General features: G+C 40.9%; 1 protein-coding gene across 1 annotated transcript in view; it reads right to left on the reverse strand.

Annotated features, from left to right (window-relative positions):
- Positions 1 to 297: 297 nt before the first annotated feature.
- The window catches only part of KSR1 (kinase suppressor of ras 1), a 72,069-nt gene continuing 57,651 nt past the window's right edge, over positions 298 to 14,715 (reverse strand). The window contains exons 8-20 of the mRNA XM_052803310.1: positions 14,278 to 14,339; positions 14,064 to 14,170; positions 13,578 to 13,746; positions 12,258 to 12,299; positions 11,245 to 11,299; positions 10,469 to 10,514; positions 9,050 to 9,429; positions 8,011 to 8,107; positions 7,079 to 7,212; positions 6,502 to 6,633; positions 6,075 to 6,210; positions 5,584 to 5,717; positions 298 to 660 (exon numbers count right to left, since the gene is read on the reverse strand). Coding sequence (XP_052659270.1) covers positions 582 to 660; positions 5,584 to 5,717; positions 6,075 to 6,210; positions 6,502 to 6,633; positions 7,079 to 7,212; positions 8,011 to 8,107; positions 9,050 to 9,429; positions 10,469 to 10,514; positions 11,245 to 11,299; positions 12,258 to 12,299; positions 13,578 to 13,746; positions 14,064 to 14,170; positions 14,278 to 14,339 — 1,573 coding nt within the window. The 3' untranslated portion in view covers positions 298 to 581. The remainder of the gene's footprint in view (positions 661 to 5,583; positions 5,718 to 6,074; positions 6,211 to 6,501; positions 6,634 to 7,078; positions 7,213 to 8,010; positions 8,108 to 9,049; positions 9,430 to 10,468; positions 10,515 to 11,244; positions 11,300 to 12,257; positions 12,300 to 13,577; positions 13,747 to 14,063; positions 14,171 to 14,277; positions 14,340 to 14,715) is intronic.

A 14,715-nucleotide genomic window follows, 5' to 3' on the forward strand; every position in this document is an offset into this window, starting at 1 on the left:
TCAAACTCTCCTATCAGAAGTAGATTTCTACTAGTGTAACTTAAGTCAAGGTAACCCAGAGCTTGGACCAACCCTGCTGAAGCAAACCTCAGAGCTCAGTGATTGGTTTGGGCAAATCACAGTGCAATAGATTTTTACCTTAAAGAAAGAAAAATGCAATCTCAAACTCCAACCCCTTGTACTAGGTGCACTGCCATTCTGAAACAAGCCAGTTCCATTTCTCTTGGGGAAAACGAATGCTTTGAAGGCAGAAGATAGCTCCTATTTACCATAGACACAAGAAGGAACTAGAAATAGTTCTTTTTTCAGTGCTATTTGAGAATGGCTGTAGTTAAACTTGATTCACTGTTTATTATGTTTAAAAAAATATAGTTCACACAAAAGTATCATGTAAACATTCTTTAACTGCTGGTGCTCAGGCAGAACTCAGACTTTACGAACAACACAGGACTGTGAACTGATGGTCGTGCGGCTTTCAGCTGTGGCTGCACCAGTTTCATAGTTTGGTAGATTCAGTGAAGATTTCTGATGCTTTGTGTAAGTAGGCAGACAACATTATCACAAGACAATTACACACCATGCTATATCTTTTGATTACTTGGTTCCAGGATTCCCAAGCCAAATCTTTCAAAACGCAGGACAACTTTGCTACTGTTAATGCTGAAAAGAGTGGGGAGGGAGAGGAGAAGGGAGGGGAAAGAGTTATTTATTTTTAATTTTTCTTACAAAGCTACAGTCCTATAAAAGGAACTAAAATGGGTTAGATCCTGATCTCATACAACTTCAGATCACCCAGAAAAGAAGCTTAAGTAATTAAGCAGTAAACATGTGAACGTATTCATGCTAACCTCATCAGTGGAAATGTACAGCACAAATCTGATTTGCCTCAAATTGGAGAAACAGGAGGTTTTTATAAGTACCTAAGGTGGGTAGAAGCCCAACACTTGTTTTCAATGGGCACTTAGTTCCTTGAAGTAGAAGGGAAGGAAAAAATGACTTACAGAATTTTCTTTTTAAGAGAAAGGGGTGTTTTGACAAGGTACATCAATCGATTAAAAAAACTCCAACAGAACAAACTTGAACCCGTTTGCTCCTCTTTATAGACTGTAGCAAGTGCATAAAGATGTCTTTTTCCTTCACTCTTAAAGTGTTAGCATAGCTAGAAATATTTTCACTTCAAAATGCCTTCCTACACACACACACACTCAGGTGACAGCAAAGCAGACAGCCTGAATAAGTGAGCTCTTGCAGCAGACTTTCTGAGAGAATGAGTAGGTGGGTGTATTTGTCCTCACTGAAGACAGTAGAAGCCTCCCTGGTTCTTGGTGCATATTCTCCTCTGTCCCTATCTTCTCCTCTTCGAAGCAAGGTATTTTTCAAAATCATGAATCAGTAAAGAATGAAAAAAGACCTTTTCTAAAAAAAGGCACATATTTGCTGTGTTACCTACAAATCTGCAAAGCCCCTAACGTTAAGTCAGACATTTTGCTGAACGGGATGTAAACAGAAGCAAATCATAAAATTCAAAGCACTAGATTTGCAAGGGGAGGAGGAACTGAAGGGTGCTCTTGCTTTCCTCCTCTTTTACACTGCATTGTGGCTGATCCCAGCTGACCCATATGGGCCAGTTCTGGACACCACTTGTGGCCTGGTCCCTGGTAGGCTAAGGGACTGCGATCTGCTCCCAGCAGAGCAAGGACCATCCTTCTTTCCACTCAAGAACTGCACCAGCTTCATCCAGCCCCTGACAAAATTGACCCTGGCTTCAACGCTGGCTCTGGTCCCAAGGGAGAACTGGCACAATCTGGCCCTTAACTCTTGTTGGTTTGCAGTGCAAGTGGAGTGTTCGGTCAGTCATCGGCTGTGCCTGTGAAAACGTACTTGTTACCTTCAGTCACAAAGCTACAGTCCAGCACTAAGGATGACAGGCATAACCTCAGACTGCAGCTAGGAGACTGCACCCCTCTGCCTCGCGGGACTTGCAGAACGTGCACAAGTCACACCACTTTCAGGAAAACCCCCAACCTGCTGGGCAGGACACACAGCACTCGCTGTTGCTTGCACCTGGTTAGTTAGAGAGCAGATCACTAGACCCTTTCCAGGAGGAAGTGACAGCCTGCTGAAATGCTTCAGAAGTGAAAGATGGCCACGTTGTTAGACAGTAACTTCTTGCAGACAGGAGTTGTTATTCAAGCTAACAGCCCACACCAAGCGGAAAAAGGCAGAAAAGGAGAATTCGGATAAAGTGTTGATTATGTCCATGGGTTAATTTCGTGGTTTGTTTTTGCTTTTTTAAATGGAAGGTGATTGTCCAAGTTGCCGGTTAGGATACAACACATGGAAGCATGCAAGGTGGAGCCCATTATTGCACCAGTAGCTACAACCTACAAAGAAATATGGGAGGGAAGGGAAAAAGACACCATGAGAGTTAGTTTTCAGTTATTTAAAGCAAGCCCTTGAGAACTACATATTATAAAGCTTACACCAGAATAAAGCACAAGGTTAGTGCAAAATTTCTCAAAGGATTTGTCAGAGGGGATGTGAACATGTCTTTAACGGGCTTTGAATCTGAGTAGGTCTCTGGCTGGCATGGCTACAGAGAGCCTCCCAAGTGTGACTTGAGTATAACGCAGTTTGCAGGGGATGAACAACTGAGCTGCCTGCGCTTTCCTTTCAATGAGCGCTAATTCAGCTGTCAATGCTGATAATTAATACTGACACTTAAAGTACTTCTCCCCTATTAAATGCTTTGAGCAGAGAAAAAGTAGTAATGTATGCAAATCAACATGAACCACTTGTGGGGGTGGAGGGGGGCAGGGGGGGTGTTGGTCCGTCTACCCAGGCAAAAATAATTAGGGTAGCTACTACATAAGACATGGTTCTGCAGTTCCACAAGCTGTTCAAGAATAACTCCCTATGGAAACACTAATCCAAAATAATCACTTGGCAAATTGCTCTGGAATTGAGCATTCTCACGAACTGACTGCCCAAATGGGAAGCATTACTTCAAGTTCATTTCCAATGTGATGTTAGAGGACAATGCGAAAGTGTGATTGTCTGCATGGGAACATGTAGACAGCCTGGGCTCTCAGTCTGCTCTGTGTGTCTGGTTAGGTAGGTGAAGAGATGTCAAATCAGTCATCAGAGTTAATGATCCAACACAAGTGGATCTTACTGTATAGAGAAATGAGGGCGTGAAAGTGTTGACACACAGAACCATAATGTTGGAGTACAGTGTGTTTCTGTAGAAAGGAAAAAATATTACCAAAGGACACTGCTGTATCATGCAAATCTCCTGGCAAAAGAATTGCTGTCTTCATAACATAACACAACTTAAATACAATGATCTTCCTTTGAGGCAAGGGAGGATTACTTTAAAAAAAATAGGAGGAAATGTCACAAGTGAAGCTGGATGACTTGAAGGAACGGATAATTGAAAAGCACATACTCAAGGTAGCTGGGTATAGATCTGGCCAACACAAGCTGTGCCTGGAAATTGGGTTTGGTATGCTTTAGGCCAGAAGAGGAAAAAAAAATTGTTTCTCTTAAATTATGACTGAAGGACAGGTAAGAAGCAGTAATTACATGCAGGTCCATTTTTTAGCTCAGATTCTGTCGGTTTCTCTTTAAATTTTTATTTTAAAAAATCTAGACAATTGAAATCACAAGGACTGAAGTGTAGCCATAACAGCTCTGCTGGAGTAGTGAGCGTTCGGGGTGCAGAAAGAGACCTTGCCTCCCAGCTGTGCCACAACACACAAAGGCAGTCACTGATGATGCAAAGAACAACTGCCAAATGTAAGGCTATCTCAACCCTTTGTTGTACTTTTTTAAAATGAGTGCTGTGATACACATATATACCTGTCTAGTGTGAGGAAAAAATACCAGACAGTTCTACTTATCAGTGAGTGGCTAGTAAGCATTCAATCATTGATGATAATAGTGTCCTTTTGTATAAAGATGAGGCCACAGTCTTGGAGAAGCATTCCACATTTTAAAGTTGTTAGAGATCATAATGTATCAGGGATCCAGTACAAATGTTAGGCAAATTGCACAAGAGACAAATGGTGAAATTTTCAACCAAAACCCCAAACAAACCACACCCACCAAAGCACAAAATGCCATGACAGTCACCATATAAGCAAACAGAAGTGTTTGGTTAGTTATAATAAGGTATTGCAGGAAGATCGTGAATAGTTATGGGAAAGAAAAGGGTAGATTAAACATGAAAAAAAGGAGAAAAGAGAAAATAAATATTAGCGGTTCAGTAGATGAAAAGAAACACCGAGCAAAGTACGTGGTAAATGGGCACTGGTCGCAAACGTGTCTGATCTCCCGCAGACTTTACAAACACTGAGGTCACCAAAACGTAACCTTGTGCCTAACAGAAACTCTAAGCGTGTTCCTGAAACCAGACGGGCTGTCTTTCACTGGGGCTTGCAGGCCCAGCCTGTTCACTGAAGTCCATTGGAATTACTCAGGCTAACAGCAGTCAGCAGTGGAAATTAGACAACTGACATAAAACTGGTCTGGGGTGGGGGTTTCAGTCTCTTGGCTCCAGAAACTTTTATCTGCTTTGCTTCCACTTGCTTTTGGTAGAAGTGGAACTGGGAACCATCCTTCTCTGAGAGTGACAGGTTATTCGTGAGAAGGGAGGCTGAAAGTTTTAGGCCTCGTGGCTTTATGCTCATCCAGTCTGAACTGGAATGAGTTTTATATTCTGGTCTGGTCTGTCATAACAGGTGTCATGGGATGTACAATCAGGTGTTTTGAGGGACCTCTTCCAGTTTTGACAGTGTACTGATGCTTGATTGTATGCGACCTTTCTTTCCCAATCGCAACACAGAAACTGACTTTGAAGGTATCACGATTTGGCAAGGACTTATGCTGACTTCACGTGATTTCTTTCCTTGGTCCAGATCTTGACATAATTCCAATTTAAGAGATTCAGTCCAAACATTGCCACTCATTCCTAGCTGTCAGTTTACTGCATCTTCAGGATTTCTAAATCACTTGACACACGCTTACTACCTACTTTGGTTTTTCCCCATAAATCAACTATTCTGAGTCAGGACTAACGCTGCATTTCTTTATCTGCCTGTGCAAATTGGGCACTTTTCTGTAAAGAGGAGGAGGGGGTTGGATTTTTTCCCCCACATGCTCCTTGAGGAAGGCTACAAACTTAGGATTCTTCCAAAATTTGACAGTTCAGTTTCAAAGGGAAATGGTGGCACATTCTTTGGTCCTTCCCTTCCTCAGTCACTACCAGCCATTATTCTAACCACTTTGAGGTCAGTGTGGGCCCTTTCCAATACTGTTCATAGATACTCTCTGAAACCAAACATAAAGCTAGATAAGTAATCTGCTGAAGGAGGGATGTGAATATGTTAGAGTAGGAAATTAACTATCTGAAGCATGTAAGCTTAATTGCATAATTTCCTAGTAACTAGAAAAGCAGAACAGCACACTGTTACTCTCCCATCAGAGGTTTGACAGCCCCCAGGAAGGCAAAAAAAAGCACAGAAATGATCAGTTAGCAAATTCTGAGTGGCATAAATATTCTTAACAGCAGCAAATACTCACTCAGCAGACTTCCAGAAATGCCCTGGGTGGGAGAGCCGACGATTCAATTTTGGCAGTTTTTCAAGCATATCCATGAGGACAGTGAAGCTAGGTCTCTCACTGAGATCAAATGACCAGCACGCTGAGAGAATTTCCTGCAAATGATATTTGTGGCTCATTATCTCCACTTAGTTCACAGGTCAACTGTGCAGACCAAGCAACTGATTGCGCGCTGTGATTTGCACGAGCCCAACCAGAGATACTGATTATGAGAATGTCCAAGACCTCTATTAAACAAACAGTATCCTGTGTACCAGTGGATATCCACTTCTGTATGACAGTTAACAGGCAGAGGCTCAGTATCTAACCTGGTGTCCCATTCTAATCTGTTCTCAATCCTGCCCTTTATCTTTAGAGTTATAATACAAGTAAAATAAATTTCGTCTTTAAGCAGCTTCCTCTTTTCCTGATAAATAGCTATATGGAAGGATTCCTGCAACTGAGGTACTTACATTGACTTCTTTCCCCAAACTAACAGTTGCAAGGACTTGTTTCACTCCTTCGCCGCTTCCGATCTGCCAGATGAGCGCCTCTGCAGGCTGGTTCTTGAAAGGCCATTCTCTTGCTTGGAGCTCATACCACACAGTCCTGCAACATCAACAGACAGATCAAGCCTTTGCCTGCTCTTAAGAGAAAGATACAAAAGCCTGACACTGTTCCAGTTTCTTCAGATAAGCTCTGGAAGGTGTATAAGCCTGTGTAGCAAATCCCTCCCACCACACACCCCTCCCGCCCGTGACTTTTGTAGTAGGTGAGAAAAATGCGTCCTAGCTAGAATCCTGAGTCTGTGAGAAGAGGACCACTGACTCACAAGGCTCAGGTCTGGAACAAATCTCATTTAGTAAGCTCCCATTGTACTCTTAGGTGTTCCTTTCTTACCCAAAGGCATAGACATCTGCAGCTTTGGAGAAAGGCAGCTTGTCTTCGTCTTTCCCAGGGGCCATCTCACGAACAATTTCAGGGGCCAGGTAGCATAACCAGTCATGAGGCAGCTTCAATTCATTCTCCCTCCTGAGTTCAAAAGAAAGAAGTGGTACTGAAACACTACTGCTTCAGCCAAGAAGCAGCATATGGACCATATCTGTGCTTCACCTAATGCCTTGACTTTATTTACTCAAATGTTTTCACTGACATTTCCTTTCTAATTTTCTTGCCATATTAAAAAATATGCATGTGTTAGCCTGACTCTCCAGCTCATTCTTGGAGCTTAAAGTTTTCTTTGTTCTGTGTTCTGAGCCTTACTCCATACGTAACTTCCTAGCTCTGTGCTACTGGAACTGTAGAAAGAACTCTGTTAAAAAAACAAACAAAGAAAAAGTGCATATTCCAAAAATGTGTGTACATACTAAAGCAATCAACGCTCCTTACTTGTACTGTGTAACGCATCAAAATGTTTCCCTATTTGATCACTATTTATTATTCTAGAATTGGACCAAACGTTGAAACCTCCACTTACCTTCCTTCCTGAACCACACCCGAAATTCCAAATAATCCGAAGTCAGTGATCACAACTTTCCCGTTGTCATAGAAAACATTCTTGGATTTCAGATCCTTATGTACAATCCCCTTTGCATGAAGATACCCCATGCCCTGGGAAATATATGCAGAGATGTTAACTTTTTTTTATTATTTACAAGCCTCTAACCCTGGACATGCTTTGCTTTCTAATACATATTTACTCTTATTACTCCAGCATAAATAATGAATTGTATGTGGGGACACACCAGCTGTCTGACTTATGCAGGAAGGGTGCAAGGGAAGTCTGCAAGAGAGCAGATCTTAGTTTAGTGGCCAACCTCTGAATTGCTTTTCATCCTCTGCATAGTAAGGCTGCTGGATGGGTACTCTTAGTTAAAGCATTAAGTGGCTGTGGACTTCACAATTCTGAAGAAGTCTGTATGTGTAAGAAAATGAATAACTGACACAAGTTTGCTCACTAAATTCACAGGATATTTCTGCCAGAAAAGAAAACAGCAGCTTTAGAAATGCTTCTTCAGTTGAGAAATACTGAAAGCAAGCACAGAAAACACCGTGCAAATCTGGGAGAAAATGCCATCTATTTCAGAATGCATTACCTTAGCTGCAGTTACTAATAAAGAGACCGGGAAGGAAACCTGTCCTGCATACCTTTCTTCATTATTCCCTTTATCTAAATTCTCCCTCCTTAGTGCCTCACTGGCAAGCAAAAGCTCTATTTCTGTCCTTACAGGCCCTTAGTTTACTGCCCACTAAATCAGCACTTTTTTCAGCCAACTTTGAGTATCTCCTGCTGCAACACCCTGTCGGGCTATTGAGACTTACAGAACCTCTCCAGCTGTGCAGACTCTAAGCTCTTGCTGAGGCACTGCCCAGAAAGCGGATGTCACCGTTAGCATAACATACCCTTACCTTAATGATCTCCTGTGCTATCTGCCTGGTTTTGTTAATATCGAGGGATATCTTGGGGTCCCTTACAAATGAGTGAAGCGTCCTTCCTTTGCAGAAGCTACAGGAAAGAGGAACAACAATCATTAAAAAGGTCTTTAAAATATTGGAGGGAAATAAGAATGTAATACTGGATGTTCAATTGGTTTTCTTATCATGTTGACAGAATCCCAGCCCTCTTCCACTGCTGAGAAATGCCATTTCAGAGAACTTTAAGGACCCAATTGTTTTACATCTGTGTGGGTGTACGCATGTACGGGAAACCTATTGTTAAAGCATGCTCAAGCATATGCAACAAATGCTTATGTATTTCTTCAGAGACCCAGTTGTTGTTATACTGCTCTGACATCTGAAGTCCAGATTTTAAAACCTGAGCATTAGCTTCTGCTGCTGGTGCTACTGGTCACTTAAGCAGGAAACTTCTTTTGGAACTGGCAGTTAGAAATGACTGAGTGCCTCTTTGCCAGACTATAAGAATGGCATGCCCTTGGCCATACTTAAATTCAGCCTGCATATGAACATCCCCAAACCCTGTTATTTAGGGGCTAAACGATCCTCATCTCAACTAAACACTGAAAATGAAAGAGAGGGGAAAAATAATAACGTTTTTGCCTAATCAGCAAGTATCTCTAAGAGGGACAGAAAGGAAGAGAGAACTGTTGCATTATCAGCCTCACACACTGGTTTATTGTTGCTTTGCTGAATTGGAACCATCTGGAAGTAGATGGCAGAGGAACAGCCTGTTCCAGATATTTTTTTTCTCCTGCTTTTTGAATTTTATTATTTAAGAGTTCAAAAATAGAAAGAAAATTTCCAAAAAATATTATATGTTCCCTAAAAGGAGACAACCCTAGTGTCCAAAACTCTGAACACCACAGACTGCATTCATGTCTGCCACCTCCTGACTGCAGTAAAAGGTTTATTTTTATATATAAAAAGCAAATATTATCTATCTATATAATACGTATATATTAAAAATAACACTAAGATGCTATATCCTTACCTGGTAATGATTGCTAAATGAGGAGGGTTCATGCATGCTCCCATGAAAAGTACCACGTTCTCATGCCGGGTCTGTCTATAGTTCATCACCTCCTTTTTAAAGAGCTTGAGATGATCCTGATTGTTCCCGTCTATCTCCAACAGCCTGATGGCCACTTCCCCGTGCCATTTTCCCTTGTAAACCTTCCCCCATCGTCCTTGGCCAATAGGATCCCCCAGTTCAATCTGTTCAAAGGGAATGTCCCACTCCTGCAGGTAGACACTGGTCTGGCTAGGTTTGCGATAAATCATCCCTTGCAAGTGTGGCCGTCTGTTTGGCAAATCTTCCACCTCATCCTCATCATCTTCAGGTTCTGATTTATTAGCCTCCGGTTCTTCCACCTGTTCACAAAAAGAGAAGGGAAACATATGCTGAGAGTCCCATCTGAGGGGCAGAAGCAGCCTACAAGCCAGCAGTAAAGGCTTCTTTGAGAGAACTTCAGGGGGTTGGATGTACGCATTTGACTATAGCTCTAGAAATACACCTCACAGGACAAAATAATCTCAGAAGGCTACAAAAAGGCATACATCTTCTATAGGTCAGTGCATGCAGGTGAAGACAAGGCTTTATCCCATATACAGTTAAATTTGTAGAACCAGCACTAACTTCTAGCGCTCAGCATCTCAGGATTTGGCCTTCAGTGTGGGGCAAAATGCACCAGACCATTCTAAAAGGAAGGGTCAAGGACTTCCTTGTTCTTCAAATAAATGTGGGCACGGGTTTTTTTGAAATTACTAAAATTCTCCTGTTAGAGAGAAGCGCTCCAAAAATCAACAAGCTTGATCCAAAATCCAGTAACCTCTGCTGAAATCATCGACTCTATCTCTACTGGTTTACTCATCCCTACAGAAACCCATTCCAGTGTTCATACTACAAGCTGAACACATGCTTAGGCACTACCAAAATCACAGACTCTTGTGAATAGGTATGGAAAGGCTTTCCTATGCAAAACATAAACCCATGCTGACAGCCTTTGCTTTGCAGGATCTACCGTGACCTAATCTGACCACTGGAAATACCTACACATGCATTATTTGCAGATTTGAGGTCTGCAGAGCATTTAGACCTCATAACTCCAGCAGCAGGCCTGCAGCTCTTGTAATGTAAAAATGGCTGTGCCAAGCTGAGTGAGCCAGAAGTTTGAAAAATATCATCTTAGCCGGATTAGAAAAAGTTAAGTATTGTTACAAGTACTGAATTGTTTCAGCCTTGCTAGAGAAACCGTGAATTTTCAGCTGAGATCTTTGCATTACAAACAGTTCAGTGGAACTGAGGTAAGGCACAGCTAGTTTACACTCATAATTGCAGAGCCACAACTTTTTCTTTGCACTTTCAATATGGCATTTCTGATTGTACAAAAGGGCAAACCAGAAAACCCACCTCTGCTTCACATTCAACTCCATCTGTGTCTGGCTGTTGATCAGCACTAACAAGAGAAGACAGGTTTACAGTGAAAATAATGTTTGCATATCCACCTGACTTAGAAAAGTAGACTGCTACATATTCCATTAGCGGAGTGGAAAGAAGCAAATAGAGAACAGATCTTGATAGCATTATAGGAGGTCAGATAAAAATACAATTACAGCTCCACTTAACAGATAAGGACTTTCTAAGCTTACTTTAGCAAATGAGGGACAAAGACTTTGAAGTGATTTTCAATGATTGAGTGGTAGGAATTGATTTGGCAGTGGCATGGCTACGTTATTACAATGTGTTCCAGTAATGGATACCCCCATTCCTACTACTGGAACACCTACAGTGAGGGGAGAAGCAATTGTGAGTGCCGACAATGCAGGCTAAAATCTTTTGCATGCCCTACAATTCAGATCCTTAAAAAGATGTTTGCTTGCAGCTAAGTGCGCCACGCTCTTTTAATTGTAAAACTCCGTAACTTGTATTTCATTGGACCTTTCTCATCTCAGGAATGCACACATAACCATAACTAGATATTAAAGGCATGGACTTCTTACTGTCCCATTTAAATATCATATTCAGCTTTATAAAACTGGGAATACCAGTATCACCCTTGCTGACTAAAATTATCCTGTGAGTTCTCAGATTATAAATTCAGTTTTGGTCATAACAGTACTTTCAGACTGATCTGAAGATTACCAGGTGAACACAATGCAAATAAAAGAATTTAAAACTATACTTACTTAGTGTCTGCAGCTGTTTCTGGAGGCTGTGCTATTTGCGCAGGACTGGGAATTTCTGGGAAAGTAGAACATTTATGATACTTATTTTACATTTCAATCTCTTACAGATATGGAAGTTTTAACATTGCACTAGTGATTATTTGCTTCTTATTCAGGAATTATAAAGTAAACTCAACCACAGACAATATGATTTTATACTTCTATTAATTTTAAACTATGCTCATCTTTCCTAGTACTTACATGCCTGTACATTGACCAAGCCCAGTCTTCTTCTCATTTACCTACATATCTGTAATGTCTTTCAATGTCAGCCCTTGTCTGTGAACTGCTTACACACCTTCAAGTTGCCTTGGACAATCAGAAATACTTAAATCCTCACAGAACCAGGATGTTTGAATTCATCTATACTGCAGGTCACGTATTCCAAATGCACCTAGTCTGTCCTGTGTCACGAGTGCACAGAAAATTCAGCTTGGGTTCCAAATCCTTCCAAAATTCAAAATAAATACTCTGTACCTGGCATCCTACATCATAAATTCTCACTTTGGAAACAAACAAGCTGTTTCTAAGGGGTCACGAACAGTTGACTGAGAAAAGTTTGTATATGCAAATCCATGTCTGAATAGTGTTGCATCATGGTTAAATCCCCTAAGCAAGAGCCTCGGTTCATAAAGGTGAGCTCAGCATTCCTGAACTGACAGTGTCCATTCATACTAGCTAGGTACGTAATGCTAAAAGTGAGCCTTTTTAAAGAAAGAACGTGGCTGTGTGCAGAAAGCTACTGTTTAACAACTGAATATTCAAAGTTTCACCTTAGTACATAAATCACATCACTACCTCACATTAGGAGAAAGAGGCCTGAATTATATAGTGAGATAAGAGAAAGTTTGAATTGTTTTAGATACTTTTTTTTTTAAGCAGAATTATTGTTCTTGGGCAGCATGCAGAAGTTTACAAACAAGTTACTTTTTGGCAACAGAAGCTGGTTAGTAGAATTAAAACAATCAACTCACCTGGGAAGATAAATTGTTGTCTATGCTGAATGTAGTAGGCAGCTTTTTTTTAAAATTGGTTTTTAAAAAAAGAACAGCAAAAAAAATTACCAGGAGAAAAAAAAAACACAAACAAGTTAGAGGATCATCAGTAAGTGCCCCATATGCATTCAATGAATTAGTCCCAACTCACTGTTGGAAAACAGATTAGTAGATTATCAGCCTGCTTGAGGGGGTGAATTTCAGCACATGCATTTTTGGAAGACTATGACAGATGATACTTATCAAATGAAAGCTATGTTACCAATAAGCAAACAGTCTGGTGGGAAAACAACACATTCAGACTTCAAGTGGCAGAAACAAATTTAGAGAACCCAGGAATGCTAAAAGGCAGGCCCACGTAAAGGCTGGCGCTTCGATGCTCTCATTTCTTCAGCTTTTCAGAGACGCACCCAGAGAAGCTGAAGCTCATGAGCCATCTGCAAGCATTTTTTTTTAATTTCAGTGAATTTGAGCAGTATGTCCTAATACAAAGTAGTTACAGCAGAATCCCTGTACTAAACTGGGTCTGCTTCTGCTCCTTTTGAGTAGGCTAAAATAGCAACTTTCACTCACAGATCAAAAGCTGGATGCAAAATACAGCAATGTTGAAGGCTACATGTAGCAGCTATTGAGCAGCACGTGACTTCATTTCCAGATCAAAGGAATTAAATTTATTCTCACTATGTAAATCTTTGCCCTCGTCAGAGATTCTTGCCTGTATTAACTTTGGTAAAGACTGCATATATGGGTTCTTAATCTGTAAAGTATGTAGGGTAAATTCTTCTCCGCCATATGTGTATGTCAATGGTTTAAAAATGAGTGTTGATTGTTGGTTATCCTTTGGAAGGGACTGGTAAAGTAATTCATTCCAGTTCTCATTTTTACATTTTGCTCTAGCGATCAACTCACTAATGGTTTAAAGCCACTGGGTGACCAAACACAGCAGGCTGCAGCATGCATTTTACAATACAATGCAAAAAAGGGAGGAGAAAGAATGTAATTTTTTCTTTTTTATTCCTTTTCAAAAAAGGAGAAAATAGAAAGATGAAATCATTTAAGAAAGGTGCCAACATTCCTCAATAATCTGTCTCCTGCAAAGGTATCTTGTTGATACTACTTAAAAGCTTGTAAGAACAGACCATCTTCTTTTATCAGTTAACAAGGTACACCTTCACACCTTGCTTAAGACACAACCATGTATTCAGAAACCTGCAACCACCTATGAAGTCTTGATCAGCTTCTGCTTGCATAGAGGCCTTTCTGATCTTGGCAGAGGTCTCCTGAAAAAGATAAGTTTACCTGGAAAGTTAAATCGTCCATCCCTCTGGCCCATAGGAGATGGGTTTGGGGGAGGTGTTGCACTGGGAGGGTTGGAAGACTGGAAAGGTGCTGGCGAAGATGGTGTGGATGAGGTTGTAGAAGAAGGATTACTGCTAGAGTCCAGATGATTTATTGCTGGTGGATGCTCCTGCAAAGCAAGGAAAGTCACTCGTGAGAAAACAATAAAAAGAAAGAAAGAATTCCCCTCAATGTTTACTGAACAACAGAGAAAAGAAGGCTGTCCCTAGCCTTGATCATAGCGTGGTTTTTCTAAGTGAGTAGGCAGCTGGAGCCGTGTACAACCTATGTTTTGCAGGGAAAAAATGTCACGTATCAAAGTCTCCTTGTGAAGTGAAAGCTCAGGGTGCCATTCTTGCTCCATCCAGCAAGATACTGCTGCCACCTCTCCTTATTGTAGCTCCTCAGTGACTTACAGACACAAGACTCACTTCAGTCACCATGTACCTTTTTAGTTAGTGCCTTGGGAAGAGTTCCAAATTGTGGTTCTGTTGGTCTGTCTACTGGATTATTGATATCAGAAGGGACAGACTCTGTTCTTCTTATTTTTGTTACTGAAAAACAGGTTGGAAAAGGGAGAAAAAAGCTTTAATCAGAGTTTTTATTCTCACAATACCATCAATTACATTAAAATGCTAAGAATTTGCAGATAATTACTTACTGGGAAGGAAGGATATTCTACAAGCAGGTGCCTCTTTAGTACATTTGTTGTGACATTTTAATCTGAAAGAGAAACATTACACGTTAAATAGCAACTTGTTCTTTCCCAAAAGGAGGAAGCCTACCCTTAATTTGTAATTTTTATGCTATTCTCAGAGGGAGCTCTGGAATGCTTCGGGCCCCAAAGCAGCATGCATTCATATGAAGAATCCTATTACGTGTGTCATTAGGCTAATGAAAACCATATACATATCTTAGCATCTGATTCATTTTTAATATAGTTACCTTCACTGACTCTCATCCAGCCACAGTGAAGCACTAAAATCTCAGCACTCTGGATTAACAACCCAGACAGAGAAGCAAAAACTAACGTCCTCACTGTTATTTAGGTATCCAGCTTCCACTACAAGATTTGCTCATGATCAGGTAGGAAGCCTGT

Source organism: Harpia harpyja, chromosome 12 (genome assembly GCF_026419915.1).
Source record: "Harpia harpyja isolate bHarHar1 chromosome 12, bHarHar1 primary haplotype, whole genome shotgun sequence".
NCBI lineage: Eukaryota > Metazoa > Chordata > Aves > Accipitriformes > Accipitridae > Harpia > Harpia harpyja.